The sequence below is a fragment of the Thalassophryne amazonica genome, chromosome 21 (genome assembly GCF_902500255.1).
Source record: "Thalassophryne amazonica chromosome 21, fThaAma1.1, whole genome shotgun sequence".
NCBI classification, from domain to species: domain Eukaryota; kingdom Metazoa; phylum Chordata; class Actinopteri; order Batrachoidiformes; family Batrachoididae; genus Thalassophryne; species Thalassophryne amazonica.
This window is the reverse complement of record NC_047123.1, coordinates 4408558-4429116: the sequence shown is the minus strand read 5'-3', so window position 1 is coordinate 4429116 and position 20559 is coordinate 4408558. Positions and strand designations below refer to the sequence as shown.

The window sequence follows — 20559 nt, the reverse complement described above, 5'->3', positions numbered from 1 at the left end:
AAAGCTGCTGTGACTGAAGACACTCCCCTTCATGAGACAGTCCAACAGGACGAAACACTTCATTTGAAAGATTTCTAGTCATAAGTTTTACTTAATTGTATAACGACCTCACGTGCACTCCCCGTGTTGACTGGATGTGATTAAAGAGTGTGTCGTGTGCACGGCCAGAGGAGAGCTGCACGTGTGAGGCAATCGTACCCATACTCCACGTCGCCATGGAAACAAGCTGAGACTGGATTCTTGTTTTTCTTTGGGTATCCGTGGCGACTTCGTTCAAAAAAAGATCGGCCTACTCCTGGAATATGATTCACACTAAATTAAACGTCTCCATCTCTAACAATAATATGAATTTCTGCCCAGCGAGCAGCTTTTTCAGAGAATCTGACGTGAAACAGTTTGGTTTTTTTGAAATCTCTTTTTTTTTCCAGCTGGCTGAGCCATCAGATTTATGATTTTCATTTTTTTTAATCAAATGTTTATAAGCATGTGATTTTCACTGTTGTCTCATAGCAAGAAGGTCATGGGTTCACTTCCCGCCTGGTCCTTTCTGTGTGGGGTTTACATTTGTGCCCCCCGTGTGCACACTTCATTTTCTGAATATTTTGAGTGACTATTTGAATATTATCTGAATATTTCTAGTGAAAAGCCCCTCCTGGTTTTGAACAAACTGTTAAACTGTTCCACTTTTTGTTCAAGTTTCCATAAAAATTCCTCTCCTTTTTTCAGAACCTCCCCCCCCTGTGGGCGTATCACTTGAGCAGTCAGTACTCCATATATGGACTTCTGTTACATATGTCACAATTATTACCTTCAGCTGTGAGTTTTTCTCTGTGCCCAGTCTGAGTTCGCGGGATCTCGATATTTAATGGCATCGAGTGGATAAAAGTTCTTTCTGTGCACCGTGACTCCTTTAAGCGGCTCCACTCATCAGCGCTCTGACACCTGATCACGCACTCCTTGTTGCTTTTTGGGAGCCTGGTGTTTTCTTTGTTTTCTCTGAGCAGAGCATCACTCAGTGCATCCTCCTGAGACGCACGTTGCTTAGTAATAAGAGTCTTCAGAACGCCGACTGAGGAGAGCTTCAAAGCTTGTTAGTCCCTGGTGGCCGCGTAATGAGTCCCGGGGAGGAGGCGGATTAAAAATGCCACCCTCCAACGCTTTCGGCTTCGCCTCCTCACTTGGTAGCCCTGGTTGGTCGGGATCACATTGGGACTTGACAATTAGATTGGATGTCCTTCCTCACGTAACTCCAGTTTTGCTCCCGGTGTTCCAAAGAAGTTTCCCAGCCAAGTCTTAACCTGGACCCACTCTGCTTCACGTTTTATTCACCTTTTCATGTTAAACATCCTCAAAATCCCACAATTCCACATCTGTTTGTTACAAAAAGCAAAATTTATCACAGAAACCGTTTGAAAATGTAACAGAAGTCCATATTTGGACTCATGTTTCATCAGACATGCCCACATTACCTGTAGGAAGCTGCCTCACAAAGTGTTCAAGGGGCGTGGCCTACAGCCTTATTTTTGGTTCTTTTTTTTTTTTCCCCCTCACTAGTTTTTTCTGGGAAGTTACAAAACTATAAACCCTGAAGTCACATTTTGTGGACTTGAGCAAAGACGACATGCAGCCGTGACCCAGCCGTGTACACGCCCCCCTGACAGCTCGCTGCTGCCACGTGTTACTGCACCACAGGGCGGTGTCACCTGGGACAGGAAGTGGAGACGAGACAGACGGTGACGCACCAGAGGACGATAATTAACAACACTCAGTGTTAAAAACCATGTCAGGTGTTTTACTTCACCACATTCATCTGAGCGTCAGTCTCATGTGCGCACATTAGTCACGGGTGGTCACCTCCCGTGCACACAGAACAGGGACGTGTTAACAAGGTAAGAAATGTGTGTTTTTATTACATTCGTCAGGACACTGAATTGCACGTTGTCACCAGATGTAGCAGCTGTCTGACTCTAATCAATAGGCACATCAAAAACATTTCAAAAAGACTGAAACACTTCAAAAAGTTTGCGGTCGCTTCCTGACCGCGTTCACTTTAAGCTGGACATTTACATGCTTTATAAAACAGCTAGAAAAAGAAGATGAAAAGTGGAGTTTTCAGTGTTGAAGTCTTCAGTCAGCTTCTGTAAAAACCCTGAACATCAGCTCGAGTGTCACATTCAGTGCAAATCAGACGTCACACACAGGTTTCATACTTCATCCTAAACGTGTCTCTGCCTCCCACTCGGACGGCTGCAGGTCATTTAGCGACTGAAGCATCAAGTCAAAAGCAGCCGGTAAAAACCCCAAACGACGGTTTAATCTCCGCTGTGTGACGTCACAGAGGTCACATGACTGCAGCAAACTGCTGCACATCAAGTGTTTTTAAGTTGACACAACTGCAGTTTTGACAGACTTGAAATCATTTGGACGATCCGGTGATGAAGCCAAATATCTGTATCGCGGTCAAGTTATCCACATGATCGACTGCTTTTGATAAACGCACCAGAGGATCTGAACGATGACTTTTTAAAAAGTAATTTTCTACGTATTCAAACAGCACTTTTTCTAACTCCCACCACACAGGCCTCATCCAGCCCCGGGGCCACCAGTTTGACACCATCAAATGTCCACTCCTGCCCATTTGATGATTAAGATCCCAGATAACGAGTGCTAAATTGGGGTGGAGACAGTTTTGCAGGTGATTGACTGAAGGCGGGTCCAACAACGCCGCCATCCAACAGCACAATATTTTGTCAATTTATCTGATGCTGCCTACGTTGCATTTACCATCATCACGCCATGTGAACACGTGCCGCGCACTTCTGTGCTGCTGTGTTACCATGGCAACCACAGATACCACACAGAAGGAAGCTAACAGACCTCCAGTGTAACTGGATCTGAAGATGAGAACGAGCTGCATTACATCAGAGCAGGTATCAGCTTTTAAAAATCTTATATTATCACTCATGTAAATCTCTAGTAGTTGCAATAAATCAGAGCACACTCCACACCTGGAAAGTTCTAGAAAACCTTCAGCACTGTGGAGACCCAACTCCATATTAATGACCACAGGTTTGGAACCTTGTGTATAAGTGGAACCGTCAGGTCCAGAAGGTGTCTGCAGGCAGCAGACGTGGAGTTTGAAAGCTGCTTCTAACATGATACGTCTCCGATAAACCAACTGTCACCGGGCTTCATTTTCTTAGAACAAGATCCTACATCACCAAAATCCAACCGATGCACCTCAGGCCAGTTAGACCACCAGGTGACAACTTAAGAGCAGATTAGCAAAAATATTTATACAACCAATCACACTCCAGTTTGGTTCATTTGGGCCCTGAGAGTAAAACCCTCAAACTTACACACACAGGACCAGCAAAAAAACCAAAACATGACAGACAACCAGATCTCCAATTGAACCAAAAAAAAAAAAAAAAAAAAAAACTCTTTGGTGGCTCAAAGTGGATCAGCACAAAACTACCAGTAAATCTCTTTATGATGACCCTTTTGAATCAGCAAGATTTAAAAAATGAATTCATTTAAAAAAAAAAAAAAAAAAAAAAAAAAAAAAAAAAAAAACACCCTCCCACCAACTGAGTCCAGCAACTCGTGACTGGATTTTTACAGGCGCTTGAACCGTGAGAATGTCAGTGCAAAATTCTAATTTGACAAAACAATTACAACACCAAATTATTTGCTGATGTCAAATTCATAAAGATATGTTTGGCCAGCTGTTTACAGGCACAAAAACACAATGCAGTATGGCACCGATAAACCCCGCCCACTTACTTATTTATTACCATTTCCAGCGTTATATGGAGAAATTGTGTATCTGGTTTTGGCAAAGGTTTTTATGGCCAGGTGTCCAACCTGATCCCTCCAGGACTTGGACAAAAATGTCCAGGTTTGACTTGTGTTGCCGTGACACCTTGTAGCTTGATCTCATAGTGAAGCAGCTCATGATGAGCGGTGGATTAAACCACAGAGCGGTGCTCGCCGCACACATAAACGGCGCTCGGCTGTATGCGTCTCTTTGTGTTTCCTGGCAGTTGAGGAAGAAATCTGAAGTACTTGGGCATCAGGTCAAGGCAGGCATCGCGGAACTTCTTGATCCGCCAGTAGTAGATGAGAGGGTTGAGGGCGGATTTGAGGTAGCACAACCACAGGACCCAGGTGCTGATTTGAAAAAAGCTGTCCCTGTGGTAGAAACCGTCACTGAAGGTCACGACCAGGCTGTAGGCGGCGTATGGCGCCCAGCAGACCGTAAACACGGAGAAGAGAATGAGAATGGTGGTGAAGGCACGGGTCTTGAAACTCATGTCTATGTTCATCTGGAAGGACCTCTGCAGGCTCAGCAGGCCCAGTTTGCTGGCCTGACTCAGACAGATTCCGTCCGGGTGGCTGTGGATGCGGATGGCGTTGTGTCGGATCGTGTTCAGGATCCCCATGAATATGTACAACATGATCATAAAAGGGATGAAGAAGAAGACGAGCATGAGTATCAACACATAGGCGTGGTATCCCGGGTCGCTGCTGTAGCCGAACATACACTGCGGCGCCCGGGGCGGGCTCTGCAGGTTCGGAGAGCCGATGGACAGAGGGAAGGAAAAAATAAAGGAGAGTCCCCACGTTACCACGATGAGAACTTTGGCTCTCTGCGGGCTCAGCTTATCCTGCTTCTGAACAATAATGAGAAAACGATCCAGGCTGATGATCAGCAGTATGGCCACGCCCTCAATCACAAAGAACCAAAACAGCATGGCTGACACGTGACAAAAAACCTCTCCAAATATCCAGCGGGTGGTCACAACAGTAACCAGAGCAAAGGGCATGTTCCAGATGGCCAACATCATGTCTGCAAACGCCAAGCTCGCCAGAAGGATGTTGATGGCCGAGCGCATGGCGGATCTCTGGTAAACCATCAGACACACCACCACGTTTCCGAGGAGCGCCACCAGCAGGATGGCAACCATGACGAAGCAGAAGAAGACCTGCAGAGGCAGGCCCAAGCCTCGAAGACTCTCTCGGGCCTCGGTAGTGGGCGAAACTGGATCCACCGGTGAGCGGGAACTGAGGGTGGTGTTCGCCATGGAGACGGCCGCCGTCTGCAGCCTCTTGGAAGATTCAGCGGCCCCGTAACGAGGCAGCAGAGATGGTGGTTAATGTCCGCTGCCCCTGGAAGGGGAATAATATCGGAGCAAAGCGTTCATCATTGGGGTGAGCAGGCATCGTCACCGGCGAGCTCACACTCAACATGATGCGTGCACTCCCGATCACCGCAACATGGCGGCATCAGCAGGGCTGCCAGTACCTAAAACAGCAGAAAAAAAAAAATACAGTTAATGCAAAGAAATCCAAATACTTAACATAATATCACACAAGATCATCAACCCAACAAGTAGGTCATGTTCCCTTGTATTAGTCACACCTGTTTCAAAAATGTCTGTCAGAGGAAAAACTCGTATATAAGACGCACTGGCGTACAAGTCTCACCTGTTACTAATCAAACCCCTCCTCACAATAAATAAATAAATTAATACTAATAAAAACACAGAGGAAAAACCCACTGAAAAAAGGTGAAACTTATACTGCAGTCCAACATATTGTATGTCGCACTGCAGTATAAGTCGCACTTGTTACCAAACACAAAAAATAAATAATAATAATAATAATAAAAAAAACATTATCTGTGTCATCAGTTCTTAAATTTGGGACTTTTGTGCGTTGATTTTGTGTACACTTTATTATTGGCATTTATCTTTTATTAGTAAAGTTTGCTTTGTTTAGTGCTTTGATTCCTGGGAACGATATAAATAGTTATAATTGTTAATGATAATTTTTCAGTATATAAATTGCACTGGAGTATAAGTTGCAGGACTTTCCAAACTAGTGTGTGTATATACACTCAACAAAAATATAAACGCAGCACTTTTGGTTTTGCTCCCGTTTTGTATGAGATGAACTCAAAGATCTAAAACTTTTTCCACATACACAATATCACCATTTCCCTCAAATATTGTTCACAAACCAGTCTAAATCTGTGATAGTGAGCACTTCTCCTTTGCTGAGATAATCCATCCCACGTCACAGGTGTGCCATATCAAGATGCTGATTAGACACCATGATTAGTGCACAGGTGTGCCTTAGACTGCCCACAATAAAAGGCCACTCTGAAAGGTGCAGTTTTATCACACAGCACAATGCCACAGATGTCGCAAGATTTGAGGGAGCGTGCAGTTGGCATGCTGACAGCAGGAATGTCAACCAGAGCTGTTGCTCGTGTATTGAATGTTCATTTCTCTACCATAAGCCGTCTCCAAAGGCGTTTCAGAGAATTTGGCAGTACATCCAACCAGCCTCACAACCGCAGACCACATGTAACCACACCAGCCCAGGACCTCCACATCCAGCATGTTCACCTCCAAGATCGTCTGAGACCAGCCACTCGGACAGCTGCTGGAACAATCGGTTTGCATAACCAAAGAATTTCTGCACAAACTGTCAGAAACCATCTCAGGGAAGCTCATCTGCATGCTCATCGTCCTCATCGGGGTCTCGACCTGACTCCAGTTCGTCGTCGTAACCGACTTGAGTGGGCAAATGCTCACATTTGCTGGCGTTTGGCACGTTGGAGAGGTGTTCTCTTCACGGATGATGCGAAGGAGATGTGTTGCACTGCATGAGGCAAATGGTGGTCCCACCAGATACTGACTGGTATCCCCCCCCAGTAAAACAAAACTGCACCTTTCAGAGTGGCCTTTTATTGTGGGCAGTCTAAGGCACACCTGTGCACTAATCATGGTGTCTAATCAGCATCTTCGTATGGCACACCTGTGAGGTGGGATGGATTATCTCAGCAAAGGAGAAGTGCTCACTATCACAGATTTAGACTGGTTTGTGAACAATATTTGAGGGAAATGGTGATATTGTGTATGTGGAAAAAGTTTTAGATCTTTGAGTTCATCTCATACAAAATGGGAGCAAAACCAAAAGTGTTGCGTTTATATTTTTGTTGAGTATATATATATATATATATATATATTCCAACTGAACTCTATCGTTCTAACTTGACTCGGCAGAGAGCCGCGCAGCGTTTGAAGCTGTGTGAACAGAACGGAGGATGATTCTTGTTTCTTTCTCGCAACAAGACAGGAGTCCCAGTTAGTAACTTTAATCCGCACAAAAGTGAATCACGATTTCACATATTCAGGGATGAAAGTGGTGAAAAACAAAAAAAGCTGAAACCCAAAATTACCCCCAACACCACCTGCACAAAAATGTTTCAATTCTAGAAGCTCTGAAATACAATCTGGGACTATTCCAGACAATAAACTGGAGTGAGTGCAGCATCCATTTAGTGAGAAAAAAACAAACAATTTTCCTTATTCAAATTCATTCCAGTAGTATTCTGCTCTTACTAGGATGCAGCAGTTTTCTAGTTTGGCAGATAGTTCTGGAGGAAATCACTGAAGAAATTAACACATTGAAAATATGGTTTGACCGAAACAAACTGTCATTAAACTTAAATAAGACAGGGATGAAATGGAGGTGTAAGAGTCACTAGGTGTTCACAGGAAACACTTATTTATTTCTGTATTTATTTATTTATGTTCATTGTTAGTTGGTTTTATATTTTCTGTTGTGTTTCTATTCAGGTTCTTTTTGTCTCTTTCTCTAAAATGGTATATAATAAGTATATATTGTATATAATAATCATTACATTAATATAAACAAAAATAAATTTAAAAAATATTACAATTTGAAAACAAATGCACCTGAACGTGATGACAGCTGCAACTGCTTAATGCTAACTTTTAACATTGAAAATGCCATAGACAAGCTAACACGTTAGCATCGCTACCGTTTTTAAGTTATAAAATACATCTATCAACCGTTTCAGAAGACCATAACAGGTCGGTTTGACATAAATAATACTCACAGACGTATGCTCTTTAGGGTTTTAGCGGGGGAAAATTAAGCGAAAGAAAGAAAGAATAAACGAAGCAATAGATCGAAGCACTGCTTCAATCTGCGAACCACTGCTTCGATTGGTTCAAGATTCAAAGCAAAGTCATGCTGCAGAAAAGTTGATTACGGACCCGCTGCAGGGTCTGTAATCAATGTAGAGAAATGATCATTTTCCTGACAAACACCCCCAAAAACAATGGCCACTCTGATGGTGAAGCAAAAAAACTATAAAAGCGGAAAAAAAAAACCCTATTTAAAATTTCTCGGGTAAAATAATTACAAAGCCATAATTATGTTATGGGGAATATGTCAATTTATGCTCAATCCTTTGATTTGGGAGATCCACGTCGAGTCTTTTGAATAAGATGAGACAAAGCGGCTAAACACGTAAAACGAGACCTCCGTGATGTAGCACACAAAATGACGTGCGATGCCACACTAACCCTTTTCCTCCCAGTGAGAACTTTAATTTGCAGGACGTCTTGCCACTGTAGTAACACCCACACTGGAGTCTCCAGCACCTCCCAGCACAGTAAACGGGACCTGGGTATCACATGGTTGTGGACACGTCTTGCTCCTTGGTTTCTAAGGGCAGGGGGTTTGTGGAATTTTCACTGTTCTTCCCATCAATCCCCCTTTTGTGACACCTATGTATCTATGCACAGCCTCAATCACAGCTATTGATAAAAGCAATGAAGAGGTGGGATTAACAGAATTTAGCCGACTGTGCAGAGTAAGTAGCATCTGGGAGCAGCAAGAGGCTACGTTCCATCAGGAATGGCACCGCGAGTGCAAGTAAAGATGACGGCAAGGAAACGACTGACACTCACGCATGTGATCCATTCATGGTAGTAACGAACTGGTCAACCCCTGTACATGCAACAACAACCAAAGTCCAATAATCTCATCTTGACTAGAATTGGACCAGAATTATTTGCCTTCATGCACACGTTGAATGTGTGAGGATACATCGAAATCCTGAAGCAGCTCCTCAACATCAGTTATTATGATGCCATTAACACAAAAGTCCAATTATCACTTAATTAAGACATTGGACCACGACTCATGGACAGACAAGCACGGTGACTGCTGCCCCCCCATCCCCGGTTTTTGTTTGCACGGCGGATATCACTCATGTCACAGGAACAACAGCCTGTAAAATAAAATGTGACAAACAGCTGCTCTTATTAAAAGCTGTCTTTTTTTTCCAGTGTTCAAATGAGGACAAGTCAAATACTGCAATAAAAAAAAACAATAAAAGCCTTATCACTTGTATAAACACTGTGGTTTCAGAAACATCAGACTGACAGGAAAAAACACAAATGACATTTACTGGGTTCAAACGAGTCCATTTGTGAATATTACAAATATGATGAAGCTTAATGTTTTGCTTGTACGTGGGCGTAAAAAATGAAGAGAGCATATAATTATAAATGTGCTGGTAATAAAATGCATGTGGAGCTTTTATATAACAGCACTAAAACGCAGGTGGGCTGATACCTGGATGTGCAACCATGACACTGAGCGCATTATCACATCTGACACAGGCAGCGTGGGGACGAGGCTGTGTGGGGGCGAGGCTGTGTGGCCGTAAAGCTCGCGGCAAGGAGACAAAATTAGTGTTTTAATCTCAGCCTCCTTCCTTCACCGTTCATCCAACAGCCAAATATGAGAGATTTCCCAGATGATGCGTCCTCTGCATGCACGCTGCAGACGGGAGATAATGACATTTCTTCCCCCTTCATTCAGGGACGAGCGAGCCAAAACATTAAAGCTTCCACTTCAGCTTCCAGCCAATCAAGTAAACTCCCAGGAAAAAGGATGAGCAGGTACTTAAGGCTGCGCAAGAATGAATTATTCAAATGTGTGGATGCAAAATTATGCAGCACAGAGCTGCAGATAGAAACAGGCTGACAGCTTTTCATGCACAGCCTGGAAACACTTTACTGGCTGCTCACCAGCTCAGTCCACACGGTGTCAACAAAAATATTTGGGAGTTTATGCCGGATAACCATCTGTCAAAATTAAGTAATTTAACTGTCTGCACCGTAAACACAGATGTGTCTGTCGAGGAAGAGAAACGATGTCGGCGAAATCGCCTCAGACACAAACTGCTGCCTTTTCCGAGGACTCCAAATTCAAACTTGGGGGTGGAATTCACACAATGCCTTCTGAGATAAAGCAACTCCTCAAAAAAGCCGAAAGTAAAGGACAATATCAAGTAGAAAACAACCAAAAAGCCAGGAGCTAGCAATAACGTTAGCCTGATCGGGGCCAAAGATTCAAGCCTTGTGGAAGAAGCTGAACACTTTAACATCTCCATGGAAAACGTAATCAGGTAATAGATTAAAAAGAGTGAACACAAGAAAGAATGTCAGAACATCTTAAACCTGGGGTGGCCAAGTTCGGTCCTCGAGAGCTACATTCCTGACACTCTTAGTTGTCTCCCTGCTCCAACACACCTGAATCCAGTGAAAGACTCATTAAAAGTCTGCCAACGAGTCTTTCATTGGATTCAGGTGTGTTGGAGCAGGGAGACTAACAGTGTCAGGAATGTGACTCTCGAGGACTGAACTTGGCCACCCGTCTTAAACCAAGACCTCCATGTGACTATAGCTAAGACAAGAAGAGCTCGGCCAACAAAAGTAACACAAACTGCAGCATACGCCCCCACTCGCATGTCAAGATGGTTTCCGCTTTTACAGACGATGTGATATTGAAGTCTGGAAGTTATTTCTATAGCATGATGCTTTAAACATGGCATGTGGACTATGTGTGCAAAGAAAGACTGACACTTTACAGCTGGTATGAGGTGTATTAATGCACATTTTACAAAAGCAACCTTTATTTAACATGCTTTCAATCAGAGGAGGCGTTCTTTACTTACTGCACAGAAATGACAATAAAGATGGCATCCGTAGTGGACACACTGGATTACGGACACTGGCCGTTTTTGAAACAAACCTTCCTCTGGCCTCCCAAATATACCAGCAACAACAGGTCTCAATCAGACGAGATATTCTTTAGAGGTTGCACAAAACCAAAAAATCAAGATGCCGCCATTGGTGGCCATATTGGTTGACAGACAAAAACTTTACAGTGGAGCCCTGAAGAGGCACTCAGGCGGAGTGAAAAAAAATACTGCACCCCAACGTCTTTGAGCAGGTTCATAAAAACAGAAGTCTGAGCATAGTTTGCTTCTGAGAACGTGCCAGGAAACAGCACCATCTCCTTCCTACAACGATGGTGCCCAAAAATCCGAGAGCTGGAGATCAGGAACTCATTGGAGTTGGAGCACACTCACCGTATCATCTCCAGCCAGCGCCATCCTGATGAAGGCAGCCGAAAGAAAAAAGGAATGATCCAGTACAGACCGCGATCTTTAGTGACATGTCCACGGGTCTCTGTAAAAAAGCTTGATGAAAAACCCACGTAACAAGAACTTTCTTTCAGTGACATACTACCAACATGGTCCTGGACCTCCAGTTATCAACAAACACGACGAGCTCTGTTAGCCGGTGGATCCACGATACGATTATCACATTACACGATGTATTATTCCACCAACATTTAAAAAAGAAAATTACACACATATATACATATTCTTATTCAAACTGAAGTGAATTTAAAAGTACATCAAGCAACCACCTCTACTGGTGGTTGGCTCTCACTGCGGTATTGTATCACTTCCTGTTCCGGAGCACAGCGGTGTTTTTCTGTATCTGTTAGCTGTTTAATCTGTGCAGTTAGATTGATCTAGATAACGATTTGTTTCCCAGTGTAATCTTCACGTGCCTTAACTAAAGCACTCCCTCTGCTGAATCACGTCTAAATTATTTACACATTATTCACTTTGCGTGTTTTTAGGAATCCGCTAGCTTAGCGCAGCTACTAGCTCTTAGCCGATTTAGCATGGCGGCTTCTCCTGTCTCTCCCGCACTTTTCTGCTCTGGGTGTGAAATGTTTAGTTATTCCTCGGCCTCCTTTAGCAGTAATGGTACTTGTAATAAGTGTAGCTTATTCGTAGCTTTGGAGGCCAGGCTGGGCAAATTGGAGACTCGGCTCCGCACCATGGAAAATTCTACAGCTAGCCAGGCCCCTGTAGTCGGTGCGGACCAAGGTAGCTTAGCCGCTGTTAGTTCCCCTCTGGCAGATCCCGAGCAGCTGGGAAAGCAGGCCGACTGGGTGACTGTGAGGAGGAAGCGTAGTTCTAAACAGAAGCCCCGTGTACACCGCCAACCCGTTCACATTTCTAACCGTTTTTCCCCACTCAGCGACACACCCGCCGAGGAACAAACTCTGGTTATTGGCGACTCTGTTTTGAGAAATGTGAAGTTAGCAACACCAGCAACCATAGTCAATTGTCTTCCAGGGGCCAGAGCAGGCGACACTGAAGGAAATTTGAAACTGCTGGCTAAGGCTAAGCGTAAATTTGGTAAGATTGTAATTCACGTCGGCAGTAATGACACCCGGTTACGCCAATCGGAGGTCACTAAAATTAACATTAAATCGGTGTGTAACTTTGCAAAAACAATGTCGGACTCTGTAGTTTTCTCTGGGCCCCTCCCCAATCAGACCGGGAGTGACATGTTTAGCCGCATGTTCTCCTTGAATTGCTGGCTGTCTGAGTGGTGTCCAAAAAATGAGGTGGGCTTCATTGATAATTGGCAAAGCTTCTGGGGAAAACCTGGTCTTGTTAGGAGAGACGGCATCCATCCCACTTTGGATGGAGCAGCTCTCATTTCTAGAAATCTGGCCAATTTTCTTAAATCCCCCAAACCGTGACTATCCAGGGTTGGGACCAGGAAGCAGAGTTGTAGTCTTACACACCTCTCTGCAGCTTCTCTCCCCCTGCCATCCCCTCATTACCCCATCCCCGTAGAGACGGTGTCTGCTCCCAGACCACCAATAACCAGCAAAAATCTATTTAAGCATAAAAATTCAAAAAGAAAAAAATAATATAGCACCTTCAACTGCACCACAGACTAAAACAGTTAAATGTGGTCTATTAAACATTAGGTCTCTCTCTTCTAAGTCCCTGTTGGTAAATGATATAATAATTGATCAACATATTGATTTATTCTGCCTTACAGAAACCTGGTTACAGCAGGATGAATATGTTAGTTTAAATGAGTCAATCAATCAATCAATCAATTTTTTTATATAGCGCCAAATCACAACAAACAGTTGCCCCAAGGCGCTTTATATTGTAAGGCAAGGCCATACAATAATTATGTAATGAGCCAACACCCCCGAGTCACACTAACTGCCAGAATGCTCGTAGCACGGGCCGGGGCGGAGGATTAGCAGCAATCTTCCATTCCAGCTTATTAATTAATCAAAAACCCAGACAGAGCTTTAATTCATTTGAAAGCTTGACTCTTAGTCTTGTCCATCCAAATTGGAAGTCCCAAAAACCAGTTTTATTTGTTATTATCTATCGTCCACCTGGTCGTTACTCTGAGTTTCTCTGTGAATTTTCAGACGTTTTGTCTGACTTAGTGCTTAGCTCAGATAAGATAATTATAGTGGGCGATTTTAACATCCACACAGATGCTGAGAATGACAGCCTCAACACTGCATTTAATCTATTATTAGACTCTATTGGCTTTGCTCAAAAAGTAAATGAGTCCACCCACCACTTTAATCATATCTTAGATCTTGTTCTGACTTATGGTATGGAAATAGAAGACTTAACAGTATTCCCTGAAAACTCCCTTCTGTCTGATCATTTCTTAATAACATTTACATTTACTCTGATGGACTACCCAGCAGTGGGGAATAAGTTTCATTACACTAGAAGTCTTTCAGAAAGCGCTGTAACTAGGTTTAAGGATATGATTCCTTCTTTATGTTCTCTAATGCCATATACCAACACAGTGCAGAGTAGCTACCTAAACTCTGTAAGTGAGATAGAGTATCTCGTCAATAGTTTTACATCCTCATTGAAGACAACTTTGGATGCTGTAGCTCCTCTGAAAGAGAGCTTTAAATCAGAAGTGCCTGACTCCGTGGTATAACTCACAAACTCGTAGCTTAAAGCAGATAACCCGTAAGTTGGAGAGGAAATGGCGTCTCACTAATTTAGAAGATCTTCACTTAGCCTGGAAAAAGAGTCTGTTGCTCTATAAAAAAGCCCTCCGTAAAGCTAGGACATCTTTCTACTCATCACTAATTGAAGAAAATAAGAACAACCCCAGGTTTCTTTTCAGCACTGTAGCCAGGCTGATAAAGAGTCAGAGCTCTATTGAGCTGAGTATTCCATTAACTTTAACTAGTAATGACTTCATGACTTTCTTTGCTAACAAAATTTTAACTATTAGAGAAAAAATTACTCATAACCATCCCAAAGACGTATCGTTATCTTTGGCTGCTTTCAGTGATGCCGGTATTTGGTTAGACTCTTTCTCTCCGATTGTTCTGTCTGAGTTATTTTCATTAGTTACTTCATCCAAACCATCAACATGTCTATTAGACCCCATTCCTACCAGGCTGCTCAAGGAAGCCCTACCATTATTTAATGCTTCGATCTTAAATATGATCAATCTATCTTTGTTAGTTGGCTATGTACCACAGGCTTTTAAGGTGGCAGTAATTAAACCATTACTTAAAAAGCCATCACTTGACCCAGCTATCTTAGCTAATTATAGGCCAATCTCCAACCTTCCTTTTCTCTCAAACATTCTTGAAAGGGTAGTTGTAAAACAGCTAACTGATCATCTGCAGAGGAATGGTCTATTTGAAGAATTTCAGTCAGGTTTTAGAATTAATCACAGTACAGAAACAGCATTAGTGAAGGTTACAAATGATCTTCTTATGGCCTCAGACAGTGGACTCATCTCTGTGCTTATTCTGTTAGACCTCAGTGCTGCTTTTGATACTGTTGACCATAAAATTTTATTACAGAGATTAGAGCATGCCATAGGTATTAAAGGCACTGCGCTGCAGTGGTTTGAATCATATTTGTCTAATAGATTACAATTTGTTCATGTAAATGGGGAATCTTCACAGACTAAGGTTAATTATGGAGTTCCACAAGGTTCTGTGCTAGGACCAATTTTATTCACTTTATACATGCTTCCCTTAGGCAGTATTATTAGACGGTATTGCTTAAATTTTCATTGTTACGCAGATGATACCCAGCTTTATCTATCCATGAAGCCAGAGGACACACACCAATTAGCTAAACTGCAGGATTGTCTTAGACATAAAGACATGGATGACCTCTAATTTCCTGCTTTTAAACTCAGATAAAACTGAAGTTATTGTACTTGGCCCCACAAATCTTAGAAACATGGTGTCTAACCAGATCCTTACTCTGGATGGCATTACCCTGACCTCTAGTAATACTGTGAGAAATCTTGGAGTCATTTTTGATCAGGATATGTCATTCAAAGCGCATATTAAACAAATATGTAGGACTGCTTTTTTGCATTTACGCAGTATCTCTAAAATTAGAAAGGTCTTGTCTCAGAGTGATGCTGAAAAACTAATTCATGCATTTATTTCCTCTAGGCTGGACTATTGTAATTCATTATTATTAGGTTGTCCTAAAAGTTCCCTGAAAAGCCTTCAGTTAATTCAAAATGCTGCAGCTAGAGTACTAACGGGGACTAGAAGGAGAGAGCATATCTCACCCATATTGGCCTCTCTTCATTGGCTTCCTGTTAATTCTAGAATAGAATTTAAAATTCTTCTTCTTACTTATAAGGTTTTGAATAATCAGGCCCCATCTTATCTTAGGGACCTCGTAGTACCATATCACCCCAATAGAGCGCTTCGCTCTCAGACTGCAGGCTTACTTGTAGTTCCTATGGTTTGTAAGAGTAGAATGGGAGCCAGAGCCTTCAGCTTTCAGGCTCCTCTCCTGTGGAACCAGCTCCCAATTCAGATCAGGGAGACAGACACCCTCTCTACTTTTAAGATTAGGCTTAAAACTTTCCTTTTTGCTAAAGCTTATAGTTAGGGCTGGATCAGGTGACCCTGAACCATCCCTTAGTTATGCTGCTATAGACCTAGACTGCTGGGGGGTTCCCATGATGCACTGTTTCTTTCTCTTTTTGCTCTGTATGCACCACTCTGCATTTAATCATTAGTGATTGATCTCTGCTCCCCTCCACAGCATGTCTTTTTCCTGGTTCTCTCCCTCAGCCCCAACCAGTCCCAGCAGAAGACTGCCCCTCCCTGAGCCTGGTTCTGCTGGAGGTTTCTTCCTGTTAAAAGGGAGTTTTTCCTTCCCACTGTAGCCAAGTGCTTGCTCACAGGGGGTCGTTTTGACCGTTGGGGTTTTTCTGTAATTATTGTATGGCTTTGCCTTACAATATAAAGCACCTTGGGGCAACTGTTTGTTGTGATTTGGCGCTATATAAAAAATTGATTGATTGATGAAAGGCCCGAAAACTCAAAATACCACAGAAATATGTAGCATTCAATCCAAATCTAAATAATCAGCAGAACAAAATAAGGATCATTTTTTAAAACAAAAGTGGTCAAAACGAGCCTCGACACAGATTTTCAGGCAGTTTTATCTTAAATATAAAACAACAAACGTATATATATATATATATATTTTTTTTTTTACCTGCTTTCATGCTAAAGTCCTCAGATCTCCCAGAATCCTCCGCGGTGTGGTCCCGCTAACCCGCCGAATGTTTTTAGCAAAAAACAAACAAACAAAAAGATGGGAAAGAAAAACTAGTAACAACAGCCTGTTTAGTTTTGTTTTCTAACATACGTGCTGTTTAGTTTCCATGATAACAGTCCGACAGCTCGACGTCCTCCGCTGAAGATGATGTCGGACTCTGAACAATAACGCGTTCACGATCAACACCGGATATTCATCCGTTTCTGTCCCGATTATTTTTCGCTCTTTTATCCGTGCAGCTGTGAGCAGCGAACTGCTCACCCCCCGGTAACAACCCTCACCGGGAACCGATCAAACTACCACCACGCACCGTGGGAAACTGCGTCAAAGTGCAAGTCACAAAAAAAACAGATCCTGTTTAGACTTTCAAAATAAAAGGCATCAGGCGAGAACGCATTTATGCCTATGGAGGAAAAAAGTACTATTCAACTGATAGTGTAAATTTTTAACATATTAATTCAAATGATAAATGTTTTTAAAATGTGCAAATGGATGAAAAATGCAACAGCTACACCACCATAAATGCCAGCGGTAAACTGGCACTAATAATTTTATGAGCACCTGTTCACATTTACAGTCAGAGTAAATAATTCAATAACATTTGAACAATTTTGAAAACAAATTTCTATTTCTATATACCATCTACAAACCATTTTTTTTTCAAAAATATTACTTTGCATATATTGACATTAATATTATTTAGTTGTCTTACAGGATATGTAGACTGAGGCTCACTTCCAGACGTGTGCTTCATGCTGTGTCCTTGTTAAAGTAATAGACACAAAGATTATTTATAATGTCTATGGTTAAAGACACTTCAGCTGCATCGTCTGAGGTCACACAGGTAGGTGTAAATGGGTTCCACCACTGGATGGGGAAGTAATCTGTGATGGTCCCGTCCAAGGACAAGCTCCAGCCTGAAGGCACTCAGAGCCTAGACAGGGTTTACAGTGCATCTGGACAGTATTCACAGCACTGCACTTTTTCCATATTTTGCTACAGCCTTATTGCAAAATGAATGAAATTCATTTGTTTCCTCAAAAATTCTGCACACACACCCCAATTCTTCAATTACCCCCCCCCCCCCCCCCAATTGCAAATTCAAATGGCTAAAGTTATTTTTCTACAATATGTGGGTGATTCTTAGACTACGGGCACTTATGTCCTTTGATCATAATGTATGAAAAACAGAAAAAAGGGGAAATTTCACACTTTTATAGTTATCTTTACAATGAAAATGTGTTAAGAAATTTGTTCTAGTAGTCTATGATGACTTTTTCACCTTTCTTCAGCATCATATGCAAATATTGCCGTTTTGTGCTTGTCCCACACCCAGACTTTTGATCTTCAAAGATAAAAATGAATGGTAAAGAAACGTTTTTTCTAATGTTTTAAAATATCTCTGAATAAAATATCAGTAAAATAATCAAAACATAATTGGGGTATTCAATGTCATACAACTGTTGATTTTTTTTAAACAAAATGTAGTTGTCCCACACTATTACCGTAATTTCCACCACAACACTGTAATGTCCCTTTAAACAGTTTGTATGAAAGATTGTTTGGGTAGTTTCTATGGAGATAAACAGTGACATCAGAGCACATGTATATAGCGCCAAATCACAACAAACAGTTGCCCCAAGGCGCTTTATATTGTAAGGCAATGGTGTGGTGGAAATTACATTTACTAGGCCAACAGTGCCCGTAGTTAAAGAATCACCCATGTACCAAAAGGTATACACAGTTAGATTTTGGTGCTTGTAACCGGTTTGAACGATTCTTAGTTATCTGCTGTACTATTTCCTCTCACACAAACACATGCTAATGTTCCCACTCACTTATACTTACTCTGTTATGTGTACTTAATCTGTGCAAGTATGCAAGTAAGTGTGTAAATCAGTGTCTGAATGTCTACATGTCAACGTGAGTGTATAAATGTATGACAGTTTGTCTAATCTAATGTTAATCTGACCTAAATCTCTCTCTGGTTATCAGTCCATGAAACTATAGTAATAGTTTGACATGCGTAAATCAAAACTCTCCTCCTCTCAAAAAACCCCACGTCGTAGCAAGGGACTGTGTCCGTTTTTAATCACTACAAGAGTTTGATAAATCCTGCCCTGAATTCAAATCAGTGTGACACGTCACTGACGTAACAAAGCTTCATTTGAGGAGTCACATGATTTTTCACAGGGTGAAGCACCGAAACATCTCACAGTGACACTTTTGCTTTGGAAGAGCGATACTGTAGAGCTGTCTGCTTTGAGCAGAACATTATTAGTTTCTACAGCTTAATTGGAATTCAGCTGATTGGACCTGATTTGGACACACACCTGTATACATACAAGACCCCACAGATGACAGTCAGAGCACAAACCAAGCATGAAGTCAAAGGAATTGTCTGTAGACCTCTGAGACGGGATTGTCTGGAGGCACAATCTGAAGGGAACAGAAACATTTCTGCTGCTTTGAAGGTCCCAATGAGCAGAGTGGCCTCCATGACCTGTAAATGGAAGAAGTTCAGAGTTTGCCAAAAGGCACCTGAAGGACTCTCAGATCACGAGAAACAGGATTCTCTGGTGTGGTCTCGAGCTGCAGGTTAACACTGTGCTCTGAAGGTTAAGATTTATTTTTAAGTTGTTTGATGGTTGTCAAATTATGTGTAACAAATTGCTGCACAAATTCTAACAAGCATCCGTCTATTAGTCTTCTATAATATTTAATGTACTTTCTTGCAATTACTGAAGGCAATCAGCACACATCCGCCGTAATACGTATTTTTGAAAGTTTTCTACACTTTTGCTACTTTTTGACCGCTTACGTTTCAGGCCATCATTTTGAAGGGAAAACAGCACTACTTCCGGTGATATTCTACCTCTTCCTCCAAATTGACCCAGGCAGCAATGACTGACGTGCATATAAACCAGTAAAAGGGGACTTCTAGAGACACGCCCCATTTGGAGCATCACCCAATGGAATCGACAAACAAGCAGAGGTGGGCGTGGCATGGCGGGTAAAAAAAATAAATAAGAAACAGCACATCCGCATTGGAACCACCACTGATCTGTATATAGTAGAGATCAGTGTCCCCACACGTAGCGGTGGACAGATACACCTATTGCGGTAACTTACCAAATCTTATTTTTTTGTCAAGTATCACAATACCACGAGAAGTCAGCTGCTGCTGCATGGTACAAATTATGACCTTCTTGAAGAATCATGAATTTATCAAATATGCAAAGAGGAAATAAAAAAACAAATTACAATTTATGATTCTGTATGTTTCAACATTTACCAGATTACTTTCTACATATCCTCACGAGTACCCGCTCTTTTTTTTTTTTAAGAAAGTCCTTGTTTAAGAGAAGATCTCAAACATCTTCCTGCCACTTACATCACTGTGTGCCATTCTCTCCTCTAGAAGCTCCAAACCCACTGTATGTGTCCACCAAGAGGACCTCAGCTAGTCTTCACAACAACATTGTCTTGAACAACCCCGTTTGTGGAGTTTAGGTTCCCAATCCAGTAAACTTTAGATCAGGGTGGTCAGCAGTTTCTCATGAAGGGTCAAGACGGTTAGCAGGTGATGTCAGAGGAACTCATCAGTAAAAACAGCTGCTGAGGCAATCATTTGCAGACTGTTGACTGCCCTTGCTTACTCCGCTTATGGATTCTGTAATAAGTTCTAACACAAAATGTTCCAATCATTGTAGAGCCAATAGTGCCACGGAAGGATGCTGTTGGTCAAACAGTCCTGGGGTTGACTCATAGTCACGCTACCTGTCTACATTCTCAGAGAAAACATCATCTACATTGTCTCAGTCCACCTGGCAGTAAATTGGTACAGACCTCAGCTGGGGAGCGAACCTGCATCGGACTCCCTGCCCTTCCAAGAAGAGTCTTGACTCTCGCTGATTCATACTACAGGACTAAGCACAGGCACAAATAGG

General features: G+C 42.2%; 1 protein-coding gene across 1 annotated transcript; it reads right to left on the bottom strand.

Moving 5' to 3' along the window:
* Positions 1–3585: 3585 nt before the first annotated feature.
* On the bottom strand, positions 3586–16930 carry gpr63 (G protein-coupled receptor 63). The gene is made up of 2 exons (XM_034162508.1): positions 16547–16930; positions 3586–5308 (listed from the first exon to the last, which is right to left on the bottom strand). Exon 2 carries the CDS (start codon positions 5085–5087, stop codon positions 3972–3974), a length of 1116 nt encoding a protein of 371 aa, XP_034018399.1. The 5' UTR covers positions 5088–5308; positions 16547–16930; the 3' UTR covers positions 3586–3971.
* Positions 16931–20559: the final 3629 nt, after the last annotated feature.

Excerpts from the sequence above, each read along its gene's own strand:
- gpr63 (XM_034162508.1), bottom strand. The coding sequence starts at position 5,087 with ATGGCGAACACCACCCTCAGTTCCCGCTCACCGGTGGATCCAGTTTCG.